We start from the raw sequence: 23,273 nt of genomic DNA, 5'->3' as shown, positions 1-23,273 counted from the left end.
TGTTAGTGGCTCTGGGAGACTTGTCCATTGTGCACTCAACTCAGCCCAGGAAGGGGGGTTTTGTGTGCGTTTTCAGAGCTGTGTCAAAACAGGGAAAGGGTTCCCCAGGGTCCTACGTGCACCTGGCACCCATCACCTGCTGGCACAGCTGGCAGCACAGCACTCGGCACCTTGGACAAGGCACTTGGGGCTTCAAACACTTCCTGACCCAGGCCCACGGCCGGCCCACACTGTGCTCTGAACATTGGAGCTTGGACCAAGAGAGAAGCCACGTCTCTGCTGATGTCTGAAATTTCCTTCCTTGTCTGCTGTAGATGAGTGAGAGCGAGACTCTGATCAGTATGGTGAACAGAATGGTGGAGAACTCCTCCCCTAGGGCCCAGCTCTACATGCAAGTAAGGAACCGCGGCCACTCCACCCCCAGCAATGCCATTCCTGCCGCCTTTGCATGGCAGAACCATCGTGCAGCTCCCTCTCGCACGACACGATTCATTTGCGATCTTGCCACCCGACATCTCCTCTCATTGAAACGCCTCACCCTGCATCTGTGGGGCCTGACACATCACCCACGGGGGAACCCGCTGGCTCCATCACAGGCTTCACTAACACATCCATAAGCCATTCAAAACTCCAGTAGCTTATTGTCCTCAAAGGCAGCGCCGTGTGGGGGATGGAGTACAAGACTGGCATGGAGGAAGTCCTGAGTTCAAATCTCAGTGCTGCCACCTGCTTCTAGAGCAGCCTTGGTCAATTCACTGAGCTGCCTTGAGGTTTGTGAAGAGGGTAGTGCTTTCTAGGCTTGTGAGGGTGAGCTGAGGATAAGACCCTACCACCTTTTGTATTTCAGTAGATTTAACACTTGGGGTCATCATTTCCAAAGCCCCAGCTCTGCTCTTTATGTTATAGGAGTGCTCCCATCATCTGGCAGCAGAAGTAGGCTTTTATCCTTTTTGCAGTCAAGCTGTTAGAAATTAGCTTTGTATTGAACCTACACAATTCTCTGAATATAGAAAGTGCTGTACAAGTACCAAGTACTAGGCTCTTTTCTGCTGTAACTCCAGACTCCAAACACGCCCCTGGCTGGTCCAGTCATAAAAGCAACATCTCACTGCACCATGCTGGAGAGTCAGCTGCCACCCATTCATGCTTTCAGAGCTCCATTCATAGCTGTGCCACTTTTGTTAAGCAAACTCAGTGTTGCTGAATGTTTACTACGTGTATTTTCTAGATGTCCCATGCCTGCTCTGAACGCAGGGGGTTCTTGGTGGATATAAGAGGTCACCACTGCTCAGGCAGGACCCTTGCCAAGGTCATGGTCAGTGTAGTGCTAGCTCTGCATTCTTGCATTGGGCACTGTGCTGTTCTAGTCCATGTAACGCCTCTGCTGCATCCCTTGGTTGCCTTCTTCCGGGGGTGGCTGCGCATTGTGTTGTGCCATGTCGCTCTGAGAAAGGGATAGTGTTGGATGTGAGGGGAAAGGTCTTTGCATCCACTCCATAAATGGAACAGGCCACCTGGGGCAGTCAGATAACCAGATGCAAGGCGGGGATGCACTACGTTGTGAGCTGCTTTCCCATAGGCTCTGCCATCCTGCTTTGATGCCACAAGGTACCCAGGGGCCAAATCCTGCATCCTGCTGAGCTTGGCACTGGAGGCCTTAAGCAGCAAGTGTCAGTGCCCCAAGGTGACTGTGGTGAGTGTGGCATCTGGTCTGCCGCTGGCCACTTCCCATTGGCCTTTAACTCTAGCGAAGACTGTCTAGCCTCAGCCTCCCAGTGAGGGGACCCCTGAGACTTCCTTCAGCACTTTCTTCTCATCCCTGCCCGTTGTGTTAGCCAGGTGCTGAGCTGTTGTGCACACCAAGAAACCTCCCTGGCATTATAAGGGCAGCCAAGACCCAGCCTTTCTTTAGAGATCTCACATTGTGATACGTTACTCCTCACCTTGAGGAGCTGAACCCTAGAAATGGGGGATATCCTGACCCCGGTTCAGGGCCCAGTGCACCTGCAAAGGGAATGCCGGACTGCACACTCCACTCCTGACTGACCCCATAGTTGCCCACACGGGTGGCCAGTTACCATCGCTTGCCCGCGTGATTGCCCAGTTACTGACCCAGGCTTGATGTGCGGCTCGATAGCTCAGATCCTTTGCAGAAGGGATGTTGTGCACCCTCCCGCATGCACAGGAGAGGGGCATTATCTTGTGCATGGAGGAGCTCCCTGCCTTGGAAGCAGGTCCTTGTGCTTCCACGGGAGGAGGCAGATCTGAGCAGCCAGCAGGAGTTGACTGGGTTGGGCAGACCTTGAAGAGTCTGGACTCTTTCTGATGGCTGATGCGGTGGCTGAGCACTCGGACTTCATTTCCTGGCCCCCTGCTAAATGTTATGGGCAAAGGGGTTCAACTGGTAGGGCTGTGGTGGGGACTAGGGCTCCGGCAGCCAGGAAGCCATTCTCTCCAAGGACTCCAGACACGACCTCGGGTCTCCCCAGAGGCTCAGCTCTGCACAGGAGGGAGCAGTAGTGACTGGTTCCTGTTATTGCAGGTATCTCCCTTCCCGGATGCTTACAGAGAGACTCTGCACGCCTACAAGATAAGCGAGCAAGACACGGATGTAAGATCAACTCTCTCTGCCTTGCCTGTCCACCTCCTCTTCCCTGCCGTCATACTGTCAGCCACCCATCCTCCACCCCTGGGTGGTCATGCTTTCTCCCACCTCCCGCCTGTGCTGTGTGTCATTGGATGGGCATCCTTTCTCATGGCAGAGCTTCAGGGATAATGGGCATTACTGCTTACCCGTTCACTGCTGCTCACCAGTGTCATTTGCTAGTTTGCTTCAGTTCTTAGCTCTCTTTTCCACTGCATCTCTCTCTCCTACTCTACACACGTCTTCCACACTTACATTCTTGTGTGTTTTCAGCCCACTCAGATAATACATTACTTGTCCACTGATAGTAAGACCGAGGGTAGAAGTGGCTGAAGATCACTCTTGCTACTCGCGTAATATAGCAACCACTTGGGATTAGCCTAGTAAATATGCCCCAAAGTGCCCTGGAAGATTGTGGGTTGCTGAAGGTTTTTCTTCACGGATCCTAAAGGAATATTTTAGATATTTCCAGAGGTGCCTACATGTGAAGCAGTGACTCAGCAACGGAAAATGATTCTCCTGTCTTCCAAAAGGACTTGCCTGGGGTTTATAAGTGATGCTGTTTTACTTTGCCAGTCCTAGAAATGAAACCCTTGACTGTCGATTTTTCACCCTAAGAAACTGAACCCTGATGATTTTTCATTTTCCATTTGATGCTGTCAGGTATTCCCACCTCACCATCCACTGGGCTAGGGAGACAGTCCTGAAAGAGAAATAGCAGTGAGAGGTCCCTTGGTGCCTCTGGGCTAGGATCTAATATCACAGATATTAGGGGCCATATCCCCTCCCCAGTGAATTCGTTGGTTGTTCTGGCATTAGCATCACTGGGGTCAGGATTTGGTCCAATGTCTTGTCCTCAGATGGAGAGGGCCTTGCTGATTTACCACAAAAAGCCTGCTCCATCCTTACCTACATGATCCTGGTGCACTGTGGCAGCGTGGCAAATGGGCCCTCTGACAGCTCTTCATGCTCTGATTTTTTTTTTTTTTCTTCTTTTCCTTTCCTGGGGACAGAAACTCTTGGGGAAACTGTGTGAGCAGAACAAGGTGGTGAGGGAGCAGGAAAGGCTGGTGCAGCAGCTCCGGGCAGAGAAGGTGAGCAGGGAGGGGAACCCAGGGTGATAGACTCTGTCACCCTGGGCAAACCTGGCGGTTGAGGCTGGGCTTGTCACCGTTGGGTGGAAGTGGCCCTGGAGCAGCAGTGATGATGTAGCTATTTCTATTTCTCCTTAAGCCACCATGACACCGGGTGGTGAAAACTGTCTGCCTGCTTGGAAACAGCCTGGTGGGCTGGGATATTTGTGGCAGGATAGCTGCAACATGGGAAGAGCATCAGGTTCTTCTGAAGCCCCCGTGCTGTCATGGCCAAGTGCCTTGCATGCATACACTGCCCTGCCCTCCCAGTGCTGCCTCTGAGGAGGGCAGGGGTGACCCCCTTGGGCAGGTGGGTCACTAGCCTGGAGAGGCAAAGTGACTTGCCCCAGATCACAAAGGGCACCTGGAGCAGAGCTGGGAATTGAAACCAGATTTTCCAAGTCATCGGCTGCCTTAATGCAATGGTGACCAAGTCCCATCCTCATTGGCCTCTGGTGGAGTGTCCCTTGCAGCCATTCCTGCAGGACCTCTCACCAGCTGGTACTCACCAGTGGACCTGGCTCCAGTGGGCCTGGCTACCCCCCACCCATTCAGCAGGGATAAGGCCCCTTTTAGGTGCCCATGTCTCCACTCCCCAAGTCAGATGGCTGGGTGAGCAGGAGGGCTGTGAGGGCTTCATTGTCATCTTGCCATTAGGAGAGCCTTGAGAGCGCCCTGATGGGGACTCACCAGGAGCTGGAGATGTTTGGGAGCCAGCCTGCCTACCCAGAGAAGCTGCTGCACAAGAAGGAATCCCTCCAGAACCAGCTCATCAACATCCGGGTGGAGCTGTCCCAGGCCAGCACGGTAACAGAGATGCTGGGGGGCCGCCTGTGGGGACCTTGAGCTGGGCCGGGCTCCTCCGCACTGCAGGAAGGATGAAGCAGGGGGAAGCTGGCACATACTTTTAAGGGTCCCCTTCTGCCCTGTGCATGGCTCCTCAGTGGGGCAGCAACACCCTAGTGTGAGTCCTGAGCTCTGTGTCATCAGGGTGCCAAGCATAGGGCTTGTTCAACAGCAGGGTTGGATCCCTTAGCAGTGGAAAGAGCCGGTCTCTACTACTGTCTGCCAGGCTGGGGCCATGGGTGCCCAGGGAACCTGGCACCGGGGGGCTGAAATGCCCTGGCCAGCTCAGGCGGGTGGGGATAAATCTGCCTTTCCTTCTCTTTTTCTTGTTGCATTTCCCTGCTCCATTTTCTCCCATTAAAAAAGAAAGAAAATGAGGAGAATCTCCCTCCAGGCCACAGGGACCTGGGACCAGCCAAGGCATATCTCATGGGGGTGGAGAACATAACCCATGTAGTGCTGTACCAGGGGTCAGCCAGGGAGCAAGCCCTTGGCCCCTGGTTTTCCTGTTGGCCCATTTTACTTGCTGGACATCCACTCCCCACCCTTAAAATGCATTTACCAGTGCATCACGGTCCCTTCATGGGGTCTGGCATCACGGTGTTGGCCTGAGGATCAGAGAGGCTGCAAGCTCCCTGACTCCAGAGGGTGAAATTCAGTAATTACACCCACCTAACCCATTGGTGCCACCACCTCTCCACTGATTTTTCCCCCTGTAGTGGCCCCAACCATCTGTGAATGGTAGGGAGGGCATGGGGTACACTTTCCTCAGTGGAGCATACTTATGTTTGTCCCTGGAGGGTCTGTGCTGGGCCCTTGCTGCTTGTTTCCTAGGCTTGGTCCCAGGCCCATGCTAGCACATGCATACCAGCCCTTGAAAGCTTCCTGAGTGAGTGTGCCCCTCAGAGCAGACTGAGGGGACCTCTGTGCTGGCCCAAGTGGGGTATTGTCTCTGCATCCCTGGGACATGCACAGAAGGAGCTGGTTGTCTCATGGGAGCATCTGCACATCCCCCTAGGCCTTGGCCAACAGCACTCTGGAGTACGAGAACCTGGAGAGCGAGGTGTCCGCCCTGCATGACGACCTCTGGGAGCAGCTGAACTTGGACATCCAGGTGAGAGAGCAGGGCTGGATCAGGAGTGACTCAGGGCACTGAACCCCCCACAGGCTGGGCTTGGGCAGGGGGCAGTGCAACTCCAGGGTAAATCAGGAGTAACTAGGGGTAAATCATGAGCAACTACGCAGAGAGCAGTCCCATTCCCTTGGGCAAAACTGGTGCATGTGAGAGCAGTCTGGCCCTGAGAGCCTGTCTCCTCCAGCCCCGAGGCATGCGTAGGTTTGGCTCACAGCTTCAGGACCAGCTTTTCTTACACCCACACAGTGCCTCTGATTCGTGTGCACAGCTGCCATGGTTGCACAAGAGTTTTCCTGCAAGTGGCCAGCTTGATGCTCAGTCAGATGCGCGGTTACGGGGAATTTCGGGCACAGGCTCAGTCACCGGCTGTGTCCGTCCTTTGTGCCCCAGTGAGGCCTTGGCCTCTTTGCTGAGACAGGACAGTGACAGCACCAGCCATGGCTTTCATTTCCATGATGCAGTTACCTGTGCAGTGGCACATCTGGGCCCAGCTGGAACGGACTCTGTGTTCACACATGGGCAGAACCGGTCATGGCCCCGTGGGAAAGCAGAGCCAGCAGCCCCTGGCAGAGCACTGCAGGGCCACCAGAAGATGGGCACAGTCCATGCAGCATTACTGCTTCATTGGCAGAAGGGCTGGAAGGGGCTGCTGAAAAAGGCTTAGCCCTGATGAAACCAGTGCGGTTGGCAATCCAGGGTGCCAAACCCCTTTGGCCCTGGCTCTGGGCTGAGGCCAGAAGCCCCCTGGATTTCACTACTAATGTGAAGGCTGCATAACTTCAAAGGAAAGGCCCCAGGGTTTGGCCCTGTGGTGTGAGTGAGTTGGAGGTGGCTTTGGGCATTGTTGCTGGAGGGTGATGGACAGAGCCCCCATGGCAGGCAGGTTAGCTGGGCCGCATCACAGCCCTGCAGCTCGAGATGGCAGCTTTTCTGACCACCTGCCCATTGTTCCTCACAGAACGAAATGCTCAACCGGCAGATCCAGAAGGAGATCTGGCGGATCCAGGATGTGATGGAGGGGCTGAGGAAGAACAACCCCTCCCGTGGTACGGACACCGCCAAGCACAGAGGTGAGCACCGCCTTCCCTGGGCCTGACTGAGGCTGTGGGGTCACAATACAGCTCGTTTTAGTGCCTGCTCAAGTGTCCCACAGTCCTTGGTGATGCATCCCAAGCTATGAGGTCTTCATGGCTACTCCCATGTCCTTGACTGTCACCCTCTAGCAGCCGTGGTGCATAGAGGATGTGGACCCGAAAACCTCTGTAGGTAATGGAGAATCCCAAAGGGCAGCAGCCTGTGGTTTCTGGAGCCAGAGGTGGGTGGCTTCCAACATTAGATCCAGCCTACTTGGCGACCATAGTAGCTGCAATGAGTAGGCAGGTGACCCCAGTGCAGGCCCTCCTGGTTGCCACCCCTCACCACAGCCCTCTTAATGCCCCCTTGCTGCTGCTGCAGCCTCCAGCTGTCAGCAGCAGCCTTGGTTCTCCTGGCTGGCTTCAGCCTGCCTCGGATAACGCTGGGGGGAAAGTCTCTATAGAACTATCTGCCTCAGCAGTGATGGTTCCCACTTGCCCACTGGCATCAAAGGTAACACACAGCCACTGTGGGAGCCCCAGACTGGCTTGTCTTCCCTTTGCTGGCTGGGCCAGCCCCTTTCACAACAGGAACAAGCTGCACCCTTGCTTCATTCCTTTCTGTTGCTTCTTTGCAGTGGCCATGGGTCCGCCGGGAACATACAGCTCCAACAGCCCTGCCAGCCCTCTGAGCTCTGCCAGCCTCACCAGCCCCCTGAGCCCTTTCTCCCTGGTGTCGGGCTCACAGGGGTCACCCACCAAGCAAGGTGCCGGCGAGGTGAGTGGAGCTGCGGGGGCTTGGGGCTAAGGATAGGCAGTGCTGGGTGGCGGACAGGCAGGATATTAGAGACCCGGTGCTGTTCTGCTGGCAGAGGTCCCTTCCCTCCAGCAGATGGCACCCGCGGCTCTCATATCTGACCCTCGTGAAACCTCTGTGCTCCAGAAGGATGCACAGAGGGCATGAACCTCGGTGGCACAGGCTGGGGTCCAGGTGCACTGGAGTTCTTTGGGGGTGTTCAGTCCAGGGTGGACTTTAACTCACCCTGACATCAACTTGGGCCCTGGACCTGGCTTCCAATTTTGAACCCCCTCCAAGAAGAATGGTTGCTCCAATCCAGGGTCTGGGCTCTGGCCCAGCTCTTGTCAAGCCCATAGCTTCATAAAGAGTTGGTGCCCATCCCCAGAGGGTTCAGCAGATACTCTTGGTGCTCTCTGCTCTCTTGTTTGCATCTCCATTGAGTTGGGACTTGCCTTTGGGTTCCCTCAGGGTCCCATCTTGCAAAGCTGGGGATGTCCCTAGACACCTCAGTGATGGGACCCTTGTGTGATAGAGCATGGGCAAATCAAAAGCCTGCCAGTAAGAGTTTGGCCCATCTCTGTCAATTCGAGTGGCTTTGCTGAGCATCTTGCCCAGGGACACAACATTTCGCACCCCATGGGGTGGGGTGGCCAGGCTGTGATAAAGCCATCTGTTGGGGGATAGTTTCTGCGGGGGGGACTTCCCCGGCAGTATGGGGGATTATGCTGCCTTGGCACAAACATGACATTGAACCAAGCGGTCCATGTTCCATGGAGCAAACCTTCTCGCTCATGTTGGTGAGTATGAGGCCTGACCATCAGATGCTGTGGATGTGAACAATCTCCCACCCTCTTTTTCAGCGAGGTGTGGGGGAGCAGCTGGGGAGTGTCTGTGGGCAGGGGTCTCCCCACCTCCTCTTTAGAGGGAGACATGGAGCAGGGGGCCCTGGAGCTCAGGGCACTGGCGAAGGGGTGGGACTCAGACCTGCCGGGTCCTGGAGTGGGTGCTCAGCCCAGGATAGGTAGGACCAGCTGTGGGCCCCGCACTGCCGTCTGTCTGCCTGTCTCTCACTAACTTTCTCTTCTTTCCCGTTCTCATAGTTGCTCTGCTCTTGCGTCTAACACTCTGGCTTCCTCTTTGCCCCAGGAACCAGGCCCGCCTCGACCTCCCCTTCCTAAGTCGTATGTACCCCTGGAGTCTCCTCCGACCGTCCCTCCGCTCCCTAGCGAGAGCCGCCTCTGGCCGTACCCTAGCTCCCCGTCCTGGCAGCACAGCAGCGAGGCCAAGCGGGGACAGGTATCAAAGCACGTCCAGAGCGGACTCGGGGTCTGGCAGTAAGCAGCAGCCTTCCCATTGCCCCACTAGGAACCAGCAGCAGCAAGCAGGAGAGCCATGGGGCGTAGCTGAGAGGGTGGAAAGTGGGGCTAATGCCCCTCTCCCTCCAGCTGCAAGCACTGAAGGTGTGTGGGGAGTCAGTAGACACCTCAGGAGGACTGGCAGAGAGAGGCTTAGGGCCAGGGGTGTTTGTAGTGATGGTGCACAGCCTAGCAGGAGGGGCATGGCATATGCTGGGCATTGGGGCATCCAGGTGCCAATGCCAGGGGCAGATGCAGTCCCCACCCTTTGCAAGGACATCGTAGGAGCTCTTTGTCCCTTAGCTGCCCATGTGCTGACCAAGGCACTGACCTTCCCAATGGGCAAGGTGCTGACCTGGGCTTGGGAAGACCTGGGCTTTATTCCTGTCTCCACCCCTGACCCAGGAGCAAGTCACCCTCTTGCTCTGTGCCTCAGTTTCCCCATGTATCGAAGGGGAAAACTAGTAGCACCTACTCCTGAGACCAGTGCCTAGTGGAGCTTGCAATGAAAGAACAGTGCACTCAGTTGATAAACCTTCGCTTGGAGACCCCCTGTCTCTTGTAGTGCCATTAAGCTAAATTGGGGTGCTGGATCCTCAGTGAAATTGTGAATCGCCCTTCGCACCAGCCTCATCTCAGTGCAGGGAAGGGGATCCCATGAGAGCCAGCTGCAGGGCTGTAACCATCAGGAGCCCACAGCTGGCAGGGAGGACAAGGGAGAGACCCTCCCTCCCCCTTTCTCCCATCATTGTGAGTCTTGTCTATGTGGAGGGAATACCACTGACCCTTCACATCCAAGCGAGAGGAACTCAGGTGTTTCTCTCCTTCACTTGTCTGCTTTCTCTCTTGCTCTCTCTGCTCCACCTGGGATCATTCAGCTTCCAGTTTTTGTGGGCTGAAATGTGCTTTTGAGGCTGTGGAGCCCAACCCTGACCTTGCTTATGCCACTGTCACCCCACTGATTTCAGGAGTGTACAGAGGGAGGTGTGGGGTGCTGCCTGAGAGCAGATTCAAGCCAGTAGGTGCCTGATTCCCAGTGGATTTTAGTGCCTAGACCACTAGTACCTGGACATCGGCCAGTTTTAGATTCCCAGGACCAAATTTTCAACATGCACCTCCAACATGTGCACAGCCTTGCAGCCAAGTGCCGTGTGCCTAGTGATATGTGCAAGAAGGCGTGTGCACATGGAAAATAGTACACATATGAAGCAGGGGATGGTTTTCATCTCCTACAAGGAGAGCCACGTGTCCTGCCAGGCTGTGTCTGTAATAAGCCTGCTGAGATCCCAGGCACTGTCAGACCAGCTGGTTCTGATCTGCGCTCGTCCCTCCTGTACTGCTTTGGAGTTGGTGGGCCCCAGACACAAACTTGCTGCAGACTCAGCCCGGATGGTGCCCACCCTGGATCATGTGTTTTGAGCTTCCTTGGGTTAGGTGGTTTGGGCTGAAACCCAGGTGCTCTCTAGGTTGTCATTTCCTGGCTCTCCTGAGTTGTGTGCATCCATCTGTCCTTTCTGTGTCAGTGTGTACATCGTCCATTCATCCCCACGCCCACCCCGGTGGATGCCCGGGTTAGTTGTCCGACGGCAGGTCTCTTTAGCTCTCCTGCCACCAGCCCCCTCCCCAGCCAGTCGCCCACTCACCAGGGAATCCTCTTTCCCTCTATAGCCCAAGTCAAGCTATGAGCAGAGCAAGAAGGACGCTCACCGGACGGCCACCTCCAACGCACCCGTGGAGGGTCTGCTCCTGCAGACGAGGCAAGAGCAGGAGGCCGAGAAGCAAGCAGCTCTCAACAAAGGTACCAGCTGCAGGCCCTGTGAAGGTGGTGACACCTTTTCCCTGCTCAGCCTGTGGGCTGGCGGTGCCAGAGGGCCAAGGTCTGGGGCATCCCCAGAAAAAGGAGGCACCTCTTTGACTTTGGAGCTGGGGGTCTCCCTTGCAGCTGTCAGGGCCCAGCAAAGCATCCTGTGAAAGGGCATGGGGTTAGGGCAGGTCACACCAGCAGCTCCTCCTGCCCCTCTGGGTATAAGCTCTGACATGCTGCCACAATTTCAGGAGCCACCAGGCCCTTGGCGTGCCGAGGTGAGGCCCATCTTCAAGTCACAATAGATTTTCTCCTTAGTGCCACTTCCTCCCCGTGTCAGCACATCAGTCTCCCCACCCCATGGTGTATCTGATGTACGTGGCATGCCTGGATTGGCCTGAATGTCGCAACAAGCCATGAAAGCCCAGGACATCTGCGTTCTGCTCTGGGGTCCCTGCCTTACTGGCTACATGACCGAGAGATCATATGGCTTCCCTTTGCCCTGCCTCATGGGCTTCTCTGTAGAAAGGGGCTAGCGGTATTGAGCCTTGTGCTGGTGCTGAGGGCTGTGTTCATTGATACGTGCAAGAGATGCTTAGGGCGACGCTGCTCACCTTCCCCATAGAGTCAATATATAGACATCTCCCCATCCCTGCAAATGCCCTCCCCAACCCCCACAGCCAGGGGCGGGTTGTGCAGGGAAAGTGAAGGGCCATGAGTCAGGCAGGCAGCACATTTCCATATCCCTGGGTTCTGGAGAGCTCCTGCCTCACCCCAGCAGGGATGGGACCCTCAAGATGGGTCGGCAGCTGCTGTGTGAGGTCTCATGGCTGAGCATCCCTGTTTTCTGCTCCACCCCAGTTGGCATCGTTCCCCCACGGACCAAATCCCCCACAGATGAGGACTCGGCACCCACGCTGGGTGTGGTGAGGAGGAGCACCAGCAGCACATCCAATGGGCTGAACTCCAGGGTACTGTGCACTGTGCATGTCTCTGCATGGGGTTCGGGAGTCTGGGCTGAGGCAGAAGGGTGTGGGGTGGTGGGAGCACACATGATGCTGGGGCTGGACTGGTGGCTGAGGGACAAAGGTGAAATCCCTGGGGGAGGAAGAAGAAGCTATCTGGGCAGCAGGGGTCTGGTTGCAGCTGCTAGTTAGTTGAGAGCTTCCCTTGGCCTGCCTTGAATGCTGGAAGCTGCAGGGGGAGAGGAGCAGGGGCCAGATGTGTCCAGAGGGGCTCTGCTTAAATACTCTTTCTCTTCACCTCTGTTCTCTGTCACTGAAAGATATTGGGCTCCAGGGCCTGTGGACTGAGCCAGTCTGGCATTGCCTGCACTCTTATTCAGCTCTGTTGCAAATGCCTGAAGTGTTGCCACACATAGCAGCCTTCAGCTCCACCAAGGCCCCTCAGTCCAGCCCTGCAGCTCCCTCAGCTGGTCCAGAGATCATCAGAAGCAGAAGCAGCTGCTGACAAGCTGGCTTTCTGGTGCAGGAGGCTTTCCCTTGGGGACCGAGTTGAGAACATCAAGCTCATTGCATTAGGGACCAAAGCCTGATCTGAACTCCCTGCACGGGGAATCTGTTCAGGACACCGGCGGGCATGTGCATGACCCCAGGGTGCTATGCTTCTCCCCAGGAAAGGCCAAAGAGCGCTGTGTTCGCCAATGAGACCAAGACGAAGATGAGCGTGGAGGAGCAGATTGACCGCATGAAGCGCCACCAAAGCGGCTCCATGAAGGAGAAGCGCCGCAGCCTGCAGCTTCCGGCCAGCCAGACACCGGAGGCCCCCAGCACGAAGGCTCCTGCCTCCTACAAAGTGGTATGGTTTTCCCAGGCTAGCACTGGGCATGGAGCCTTTGCCTTGTGTCCCACAGGCTGTTTGCAGAGCAGTGCCCCAAGCCCACTGGAGCCCAGGCCCCACTGGCGCTCCCAGGCCGGTTCTCCCCTTGTGAGCCAGTCCCTGTTGTCTCTTCATATAACAGAGACCTGGAGGCCATGATGGAAACTGGCTGGTACAGTGAACACAACACTGGGCTCAGACTCAGGAACCTGTGGGTTTTCTTCCTAGCTGGACCTGTATGACTGAGCAGGTCCTTTCCCTGCTCTGCTCCTCAGTTTTCCCTTCTGTAAAATGGAGCCCTCTTCTGCCAGGTGCCCAGAAATTCACCAATGAAGTGCTCTGCAAGACCTGGCTGGGAGCGGTCAGTTGTGGTCTGGGGTGGGGGAAGTAGAGTCTGTGGTGAGATGTATGGAGAGAGCTGATGAGGAAGGGCCCATGGCCGGGTACCTGAAGCAGGCTAGGTTGGCAGGGAGATGGGGAAGAGCCTGTGTGGGTAAAATCAGGGGAGGGGTTTCTCCAGGACTGTCGTGCAAGGCTGGGGTGGATGGGTGAGAGGAGCAGCAGTGGTGGGGTTTCTGGAGAGGTTCCTCCAGCATTGTGAGCACTGAAGCCAGCTGGGGCGCCACCCTGCCAGCCCTCCGGCCCTGAGTCAGCAGTGCGGTGGTGTGTTCCAGGTGCGCCGACACCGCAGCATCCACGAGGTGGACATCTCTGACCTGGAGGCAGCGTTGCGCTCCGAGGACTCGGGCAAGGTCTACGAGACACCGAGAGAGGAGATTGCCCGCCTGCGCAAAATGGAGCTGGAGCCGCAGCACTACGACATGGACATAAACAAGGAGGTGAGACCCTGTCCCACTGGCAAGGGCCTGACAACACCCCTTGGAGTGGCAGCGGAGAGAGGCACCAGCGAGATGCATGTGAGGAGAGAGCAGCCCTGGGAGACAGCACCTCCATGAGGACCTGGGCCAGGGGTGGTGGGAGAAAGTGGTTTCTGGCTTGAAGGAACAGCTCCATCCCATTCCTCAGGGCAGGGGCTGGGCAGAGAGGACTGCAGTGCAGGGCATGTCCAGGGCATCCTGGGTGTTGTCCTGCTTTTGGCCCACAAAGAGGAGATGGAGGAGGAAGGGGTAGCAGAGCAGGAGCTGACCATGTCAGGAGGAGGGACCAGGCACCAGGCTCAGGACAGGCGCCCACTGCTGAGACCAAGGCACTGTGCCCCACTCCGGCTACAGCCTCACTCAGTTACCACGCCTGAATTAACCTGAGTCCCAGGACTCAGCACCTGCCTTTGCCTCTACCCAGCTTTCCACCCCGGACAAGGTGCTCATCCCAGAGCGGTACATCGAACTGGAACCCGATGTTCCTCTGAGCCCTGAAGAGATGAAGGAGAAGCAGAAGAAAGTGGAACGGATAAAGACGCTCATTGCCAAATCCAGGTGAGGCTGCTGCTCTGGGGCCATGTCAGCCCTGGCTGTGCCCACCATGCCACCCACCTGCTAAGGGCACTGCTGGTTTGGCTGCCCTATGTTGCTTGCCTCCCTGTATCCATTCCTCACCTTACCACCCTGATTACCTGTTCATTTGCCCAGTACCTTCTGGCACTGCTTAGCCCTCCAGCCCTTGCCTGCCCATCTCTTCTGCTACCTTTTGTTGTTCCACCCATCAGTTTCCTGCATATGTTTGTCTTCCTCTGAGCATGGGGATGTCACTGGGGGGGGGCAGCCACAGGGAGGTAATGCCAGTCTCTCTCTGCAGCATGCAGAATGTGATTCCTCTGAGTGAGGGAGAGGTGGATGCACCCCAGGACACAGAGACTCAGCTCCAGGAGCAGGAGAAGAGGATAGAGATCTCCTGTGCCCTGGCTGCAGAGGCCTCCCGGCGGGGCCGCATGCTGTCTGGTAAGGAGGCTCAGGAGGATGTGAGCAGCAGTGACCCCATGAAAAATGGGGCACAGGAGAAATTCCTAGTCCTCAGCCAGAGAGGTGTGAAGATAAGAGGCTGGGGAATTTCTGCCCATCGTGGCTTTACTGTTTCTCAGTGCAAGGCACAGAAGCTAGGGCTGAAGAGAAGGACCAGATAATGCCCTGGGTCAGGAGAGGAGGTACAGGGAGAGGCCTTTAAGAGTCAGGTAGTTGGGTGCGTGGGTCTGGATCCCCAGCTGATAGAGCCATGCTAATTTACGGATACTGAGACTCCAGCCCCTGCAGTAAGATTCATCCCAGAGCTTCCCCCATTGGACTTGGTGAAGTCGTGCTCCTGCAAAATAGGGTTAGTGCCGGGTGGTTCGAGTGGGCCCGTGTCTCCTCTCACTGCTCTGCCAGTGTGGACTGATGCCCCCAAAGCCCATTACGTTGCCCTGGCATCAGAGCAGAGTCCGGCCCTTGTGTTTCACACTGCACGTGTCTGTGAAATGAGCCAGATCCTCAAACAGGATGCAGCCCGGTTAACTCCGATTGCTATGCACGGTGCTTGCATGGACCTCAGTGGGCGTCAGCCGTGAACAGTCAAGGGGAGAGCACAGACGGTGCATGGGACCATGCTCTCTCTTATGCCAGGGAAGTGGCAGCGGGCCGGATTCAGCTATTCAGGTCAAGTATAGTACCATGGAAGGTAACAAAGCTTTGCAGCTTGCATCAGCTGTGGATGTGGCCCACTGACATCCATGGGGTTTCTCCTGATTTACTCCACCATGGATGAGAGGAGGATAGGCCCATGCCATATAACGTAGTGTATGTGTTATTCCAGGATGGATGTACAGAGCCACTGTTTGACCTTTTGGAAACCACAGACCTCCAGCGCTGTGAGGAGCACAAGGGCTTTAGTGCAACTGGCTTTAAAAAAGAGGCTGCGGGAACTTTACAAAAATGGTTTCCTCCCTTTTCTGTCACAGAACATTTTTCAAACCTCTGAGTTTTTCATTTCTCGCAAAGAAACTCCATCGCTTTCTTTGGTCGAGACCCTTTGACATGTGGTTGGCCCTGGTGTAGAAAACGCCTAAGTAGCAATTATAACAACAACCATGGTGGCAGCCCCCCCTTGCCTGCACAGCACTCTGTGGAAGGCCACGTGGCAGAGTGGGCATGGTGCCCTGGGACAGCCACCCTGCAGACAGGTGCCATGTCCTGTCCTTGCCTTAGTCCATGTGGACCACGTGCAGAGCTCACGTGTGCGCGCTTGGCGGGACCATTTGTCGCTCTCCGTTGTTTCAGAGCATGCTTGCTTCCGGCCTCCCTTCCTTTTTTCTATCCCCAGCTCTGTCCCCTCCCCACTTTTTCCCCTGGAGTTGTCCTCTGCACCATGGCTGCAGTGTCATGCTCTTCATGCCCTTTCTCCATTTCTCCTTTCCAGCTCAGTGTGCCACCCCGAGCCCTCCCACCTCCCCAGCTTCCCCGACACCACCGACCAACCCCCTCTCGTCTGAATCATCCCGGGTCGCCGACAGCAGCCATTTTATGCGTGTCTGAGCCATGAAGTAAGCACCTTTTCTATTGTACTTCATCTCATCTCCTCTCCATTTTGGCCTTGTAGCAGGGGGAGCCTCTTACTCCAGAGACGTCTCTCCCCGGCTATCCATGCATTGCTTCTCGCCTGACTAACAGTCTCCTGTGCCATGTTAGTCCAGTCTCCTCCTGTGGAACAAGTGCAAGGGGTTTCAACCTTGGACCACCGAGGTGCCAGGGTCCATTGGGATAAACCAGACTCGCTCCCCTGAGGCCAACAAAGCCACTTTGCTGTTTTATATCAGTTGAGGATCTGGCCAGGTTGCTGTGGAGGGTTAAATGCCCGCTCCAGAAGCACAGAAGAAGAACCAATGGTGTGAAGTCTGTTGGGAAAGTTGTCTTCCTCGAATCCCACCTGTTTCTGTTTATTCGCTGGGTCAGGAGTGGATGGGCTTCAGGGCAGCTAAAGCCCATTGCGGTCATCTAGACAGGCCATCCCTTTTCTCCACCTTCACCAGGCATTGAATCAAATACACCTGAGGCCACGGGCTAGGTTCTTCCTTGCTTGCATCCAGTGAAAAGTAGAAATGGCCCCAGAGACATAAATTAGAGGAGAAATAGAGACTGTCAGGCATGAGAAATGCTACATCCCTCCCTGAATGGTACTGATTCTGCTTGCCTCATGAATAAACCCACATAAGTCATGGGAAATATGACCAGAAATCTGGACGTGGGATGTCGGCAGCTTCCAGAAGTCCTTTGCCCTCTAGGTAGCTGATTCCAGGCCCGTGTCTGGTTGCTGCGTGGTGCCATATGTGAGGCGGGATTGATGGGCTTTGGTCTTGGTCCATCTTACACACAGCACCCACCACACACAGCTGGCACTAATTGATCCCTCTTCAACATTGAGGCTAAGAACTAAATCGGTCACAGGGATGACATTCTCCTTTTGCTGCTAAGGGAAGGCAATCAGGATGAGGGCTGAAGCCTATCAGTCGACTTGTATGTAGGGGAAGCCTGTACTGTCCCAGTTCTGGTGGCAGCCTCAGGCCCGTATCCTTCCCCAGCACTAAACTCGCTCCAAAACTTGTTCTCGTCTCTTCACCTATGTCGGGGCCAATTACCAAACGAGAGGCTTTTCTGCCTGGACTTAGGTGTAGCTTCACCACAGCAGACTGCTAGTGCACACAGGGCCCACGCCAGGGTGGTGTGTGCTGGTGCCAGGCTTCCTGGTTTGAATGAGCCTTAGTGGTGCTGATCATACCATGCATCTGCTTACCCTGTTTGCACGAAGGGTTGAAGTGTTTCAGCCCCCACAAGGGGACTATAATCAGGCCAGATCCTCAGTGGAGGCCAAGAGCTAACAAGGGCATTGTATTGTGTCAAGCGGGGTGTTCCTGTCCGGGATGAGCCTCCCAGAGCAGGCAGGCCCAGTCTTGCACTCACTGTCTCTCCTCTCCTCCCTTCAGCACAAGCCCTGGCTGCTGTGAGCGCTGTGAAGTTCCACGGTGCCACGTTTTAATGCGTAAACACGTGCACCCCGCCTCGACCACCAAACCTTTCCTTGGCCATCGTACCGGTTCTCCCCGAGCCCCTTCCTCTACCGAATGCTGATGTCCAGGACTGGGAAGCTGTGAGCCGGCACCTGCCACCGAGGAGAGTGTGGAGGAGGGGGCCTTACCTCAGATCCAGTTCCCCCTGAACACTGGGCCTGTTGCACCGCAGGAAGAAGCACCATGGGCGGGCGGCCTGCCTGCTGGAGCTGGGTACCAAAGGGCACTGTGTAAATGGCTGCAGCTGCTGCCAGCCATTGGAGGGACAGACGTTAAAAGTGGAGCCAGTTGTGTTCTGGGAGATGCGCCTTCTCTACGCCAGGCATGGGCTCTGCATGTGCAGCTACGTGGCCGGGCTGTCATGCTGAGGAGGTGACACTGCCCTGGAGGGCATGGGGTGCCCCTTCACTTTCCACTCTGAAACCCTCGTCCCCCAAATTTCCTCCCTGTGAGAAGTTTTGGTGCAGAGACCAAGCTGTCGCTGCAGGTGGATAGCATTCCAGTGCTTTGCGGGCCTCGGTGCCCCATCGTTGCTCCATGCGCTCCCTTCCTGCCCTGCTGCCCTCCCCTGGCATGGCTTTCACCATTGCTAGTAGCCACCTTTCTCCGCACTCACGCTCACAAGCATCCACGGGAAGGAAGGGAACAGCAGGCATTCAGGATGGACAGATGGAAGTGGCAGCAAAGGAAATAAAAAGCTCCCTGGCAGAAAACGGGAGCGGTGATGGGGACTACAAGGTGGTGGGGATAGAGCTGTGTCTGTGAAACGCCAGGGTGAAGGGTGGCTTGGAATGGCAAGTCTGTGCAATGTATGTGGACATGTAGCAAGGGAATAGCTGAAAGATTGAAGGGGATGGGCTAGAGCAGCCCATGTGGCCTTGCTTAGTAGCCAGGCAAAGCCTCGATGTTTTCTGGGGCCAGCAGGGATCCTTTTGCAAGTAGAGATGAGGAGAAAGGGGAGATGGGCTTCAGGATTCCTCCCTGAGCGGGTTCTGGCTGGTACCAGCAGACGCCTCTCACGGAGTTTGTGTTACTGCCAGCAAGGCTCATTTCTTGCACTTTTCTGGGGATGGGAGTGGGTGAGAGGGAGGAACTGGTACCAACACACACATGTGCACCCGCCCACACACATGTGCACACGCACACCACATAGTAACCTTGGCCTGCTGCAAGAGGCATGTAGCACTAGACTGGGCACACTTTGCTGTAATGTTGCCACGGCACCTGTCACATCGGTATCTGAGTGTCCCACTTTGTTCTGGATGGAACTGCTGGGGCATTTCCTTCTCCAACACCCATGCATCTGCTGCAGGCTCCCTCCAGCAACTTCTGCCCCAGGTTAAAAGATGTCCTTACTTAGCCGCTGACTTGGCAGGTGGTACGTCAGTGCTGTAGCTGTCTCTTCCCGTCATTCAGACAGCACTACCTTGCTCCCAAATGGAGCAGAACCTGAGCTGTGAGGCCTGAAGGGAGCAAACCCTTTAACTTTGAGGTTGCAAGCCAGCATGCGATGGATGGGACTGGGAAGATGATTCCTACTGGAGGCAACTCATCCCTTCCTAGCCCACGGCTGAGATGCTTGCACCCCTCTGGGAGGCTCCGCTTTTGCAGCTGGGTAGACCCTGGGGGCAATCCGGTGTGACCATCCTTACCTGGAGAGCAATCCCGCACTGGGGATGGCCTTGGAGGGACTCGATGGGTCTTTTTGGCCTGTGGCTCCCTGCTGTATCACGTGTGAAGCAGTACATGGACATTGCCGCCCCTAGCTCCCTGCACTAAGGTGGATAGACCCCTCACACCTACAGTTATAGGAGCTCCTCTGCCCTTTTGGAGTGACAGCTCATGGTGCTGAGTCCCTGCTGCGCCTTCCCTGCTCCTATCAGAACCAATGGCATGAGCTCACTCCTCCAGATGTGACTTCATTATTCTCCTAATAAGCTGAGGATTAATCATTGATCTGGAGGCAGGGGCCAGGTCATAGCAGAGACTTACTCAGAGGTTCATTCCAGTTCAGATAAAGCATCTAGGAGGTGGTTGAAGCTCATCTATGCTTCCAAACCATTGGTGCCCATAGAACCAGACCTGGAGTCTCACGAGGACACACGGTCTGATGCCCGAGCAGCATTCCCACTGCCAGCGGAAATAACTTGAAAAGGTCTCTCTAAACGTCAGCTCAGCTTACACAGTGTTTGGGAGGATGACGACTCTTTATGTTTCCAAGCAGACTTTCTTGCCCTTCTCAAACTTAGGGCTGCATGAACAGAGCAACTCTATCTGCCACTTGGAGCGGGCTTTGCAAGGATTATGATCCCATTTAAGGACCTCGATGAGGGGCCAGGGTTTTAAAAGCATGCGGCACCCAGGAACTCCCACCGTGACATTGATAGATGGATTTTCTGAGGCCTCTGACAGCCTGGCTGTTTCCTTCCAGGCACAAAAGGGAGCTGGGCTCTTTTGCAAAATCCAGCCCTATGTTACACCATGAGATAGGTCCAGTTTTATCCCAGCAGCATTCTTGCTCTCAAAGTCTGGGTGGAAAAGGCAGGTTTTGCCTAGAAGCGTAGATATCTATTCCAGTGATCTGACAGACGATGTTTTAAAAAATGTCCACGTCTGAAATTGAGGCCTCTGCTCCAACACTGAGAGCAATCTGGGCTGGAGATCAACTCGAGTTGGTTTTCCTGCTTCAGAATCTCGTTTGTCATGAGAGAAACTGCAACATATGGCTGGGGTTGCATGCGAAATGGGCCAGTTTCAGGACACTGATCTGAACCGGAAAAGGCCAATGTCAAGGCTGCTTTGGTAACATATGTCAAGCCTTTGTCTCAAGAGCTCCGATTCCCCTCCTCCCAGACACTTTCCAGGGTACTTTAAGTCAAAAGAGCCCTAAACTTATGAACTGTTGAGTCCTTGAGACTGGAGCTCTGTGTAGAAACCTTCTCTGTTGACCTGATCACAGCTGGGCACCCACAGCTGAAGTGGAGTCCGTAGGAGACACGGGTGCCAATGCTCAGCACCGATTGAGATGGTGTTTTCTTCCCTCCTACCCCAGCTGTGGAGGGAAAGCAGACTGGCTGCTCATCATTCAACCAGACACTCCTTCCTGTCTAAGGAGCAGTTGTTCTAGCTTGGCAAGAGGCAGACCCTGCCTGGGAGGGACCTCTCTGGCGTCTTCCTGGGGAGAGTTGCTTGTCTCTGTGTCATCTCCCCAGATAGTCTAGTCTCCGTTAGTCTTCTGTGATTTTGGCAATATGCATAGCACCCCAGAAAAGAGGATCCCCCCCACTGCCCTGTTGAATCAGACCTAGGAATTTGTTTCCCTCTTCATTTTAGCAATACACAGAAACATCCCAGGAGAAAAAATAGTTCCGCTGCCCTCCTGGAGTCCCATACAGCCCCTGTTAGCTCATAAAGCTGGCCCTTTATTTTGCTATACATGCCTTAATATATGTTTTATGGAAATTATACATTTATATATAATATATATATTTGGGTTTTTTTTCTCTTCTTTTTTGGGCGGTACTGTTTTGTGCTAATTTTCTTTCTCTTTCAGCAGGGCTATTCGAATCGGCCCCGCCAGTGAGTTACAAAAAGCAGATTCTTTTCCAGTTTATTAGAAAAAGAAATCCTATTTAAAAAAATATATATTTTATGCTTTTATTAAAAGCAGATTTATTTAAAATAAAGTATAAAAACTGTAAGTTTGAAGAAACAATGCATTTATTTCCCTGTTGCTATGACAGTGCTTTGTGCAGGGCCAGATTCTCAGCAGATGTGAATCGGTGTAGGGGATGTTGCAATCTGATTGACAAGGGCTGGAAGTCTGGCCACTAAGCGCAGGTTACGAAGACGTGTAGGATTGTACCATATCGGGCACCACGCAAGGGACCTCGCTGGTACGTGGTATCAGGAGGAGATCCTTGCTATGTATGTGGATTTTTTTAATCTTTAATTTAAATGCTCCATTTGCCCCTCACATGTATTCTTGTGAATGGGTTTTCTGTCATGATGCGAATAGAGCTGCAGCTCTACAGGCTCCTGGACTGCAGTCCCTGGGATACCACTAGCCCAGCTGCCCCCCTCACCCCCACACTCCCCAAGCATGTACGCAAGGGTGCACGCACCTTTCCTTGCTGCAAACGTATTCCCAGAGATGGAAGGTGGTGGCTGAACTGAGAGATGCTGCCAAGCCAGGCAGCCCCTGGGAGCTCAGCCAAGGCAGGAGAGCTCCACTGGGGCTGTGTCCAGAGCTGGGATCCAGGACCCCTGAAGTCAATGGAAAGGCTTTCACTGTCATGGTTGGTGCCTGAGACCATGCTGGCATTGCCAGCCCCACAGTGAGCTTCTCCTTGGCTCTTGGCTCAGTCCCATCTTCCATCCTTGAGGGCTTGCTAGCTCCAGCATCATCCCAGCATAGTGCCCGGGGGAAGGGGTCTTGTGCGTTCAGAGGAAGGGGTGGGGGATGAAGACAATCCCACTCTTCAGCACCCTTAAAAGGGTTTCCCAGGAAGAGCTCCAAGGACAGGGGGACAGCAGGGGCCCTTCCCATTCAATGAATAACCATGTCGAGTCTGTGACCAATCACTACTATTGTCACTTTAAGAGTTTCCAAGGTTACAAGCTGGGAGCTTGCAATAAAGTGGGTTCCAATCACCATATTGCAGTATTGTGGAACTGTGGGGGGGTTGTTATTATTATTATTATTATTATTATTTTAATGTTTAATTTTATTTTGTTTTGGTTATTTTTTTTCATAACACCATCATATACCAGCAACTCTTGTAATCGAGAAAAACTATTTGCATTGAAAAAAGAAATCTATTTATGCACATTAATATTGGGAGGGAGGGAGGGGAAGTGGGCAAAAACCTGATTTTTGCTAGTGTTAGACAAATAAAACTCTCCAAGAAACCATGCAGTGTCAGTGTCTTTCTTTTTGTATGAAAGCGACCTTAGATGACAATGATTTCAATGGTAGATCAAACAGACTGTGATCAAACAGCTGTAGCTTTTCAGCGGCTTTAAATCTTCTAATCAGAAAAAGGGGATATTATCTCGACCCGTAATGAAATCTGTGGTAGTTCGCATACTTTTCTTTTTAATTTTCCCGGTGGCATTTGTTTTAGATGTAGCTACTAAATGGTTGAATCTCACACCAGGGAAAAAAAATGCATTTGTACCTTGCAAGTTTGTATAAAACGAATAAATAAAAATCAATGGTTTGTTAACAGACGAGTGGTGGAGCTTTTCTTTCTTGCAATTTTGCCTGAGATGCAAACTTTTCTTTCAGTTTTGCCTACGATGCAGGCGCTCTGGGCATTGAAAATATTTGGGGTTCTGATTTTTCCAGGCACTGAGCACCTGCATCTCTTCCGGCTGCCAACTGGAGGTGTAGATCCTTTATTATGTCTTGCACTGCATTTTATTTTTCATTGCTCTTCTCTGTTTTGAGGTGCTTTTGCACACAGCCGTTTGGGTTGAAATGGTTCCTGTTGGGAGTCTGTCCATAGCTACTTTGAAAGTTTTCGCTAAAATAAGAGAATGACACTAGGGAGGAAAAATATGTATTCAAAAATCGTATCCTCATTTCAGTGAAGACCGCCACTGCTTCTCAACTTGGAGAAGGGATTTGAAGTTTGAGAGGGCAAGGGA

The 23,273-nt window shown here is 54.1% G+C and overlaps 1 protein-coding gene across 1 annotated transcript in view; it reads left to right on the top strand.

Annotated features, from left to right (window-relative positions):
• The window catches only part of PLEKHA6 (pleckstrin homology domain containing A6), a 118,155-nt gene extending 95,302 nt beyond the window's left edge, over positions 1-22,853 (top strand). The window contains exons 14-29 of the mRNA XM_019513933.1: positions 315-395; positions 2,543-2,611; positions 3,658-3,738; positions 4,435-4,584; positions 5,642-5,737; positions 6,717-6,828; positions 7,470-7,609; positions 8,777-8,926; positions 10,654-10,783; positions 11,651-11,760; positions 12,425-12,607; positions 13,303-13,467; positions 13,931-14,064; positions 14,384-14,526; positions 15,977-16,100; positions 17,538-22,853. Of these exons, the coding sequence (XP_019369478.1) occupies positions 315-395; positions 2,543-2,611; positions 3,658-3,738; positions 4,435-4,584; positions 5,642-5,737; positions 6,717-6,828; positions 7,470-7,609; positions 8,777-8,926; positions 10,654-10,783; positions 11,651-11,760; positions 12,425-12,607; positions 13,303-13,467; positions 13,931-14,064; positions 14,384-14,526; positions 15,977-16,092 (1,860 nt within the window). The 3' untranslated portion in view covers positions 16,093-16,100; positions 17,538-22,853. The remainder of the gene's footprint in view (positions 1-314; positions 396-2,542; positions 2,612-3,657; positions 3,739-4,434; positions 4,585-5,641; positions 5,738-6,716; positions 6,829-7,469; positions 7,610-8,776; positions 8,927-10,653; positions 10,784-11,650; positions 11,761-12,424; positions 12,608-13,302; positions 13,468-13,930; positions 14,065-14,383; positions 14,527-15,976; positions 16,101-17,537) is intronic.
• Positions 22,854-23,273: the final 420 nt, after the last annotated feature.

This window comes from Gavialis gangeticus, unplaced genomic scaffold, assembly GCF_001723915.1.
Source record: "Gavialis gangeticus isolate Ggan-Ray unplaced genomic scaffold, GavGan_comp1, whole genome shotgun sequence".
Taxonomy (NCBI): domain Eukaryota; kingdom Metazoa; phylum Chordata; order Crocodylia; family Gavialidae; genus Gavialis; species Gavialis gangeticus.
This window is presented reverse-complemented; position numbering and strand designations above follow the sequence as displayed.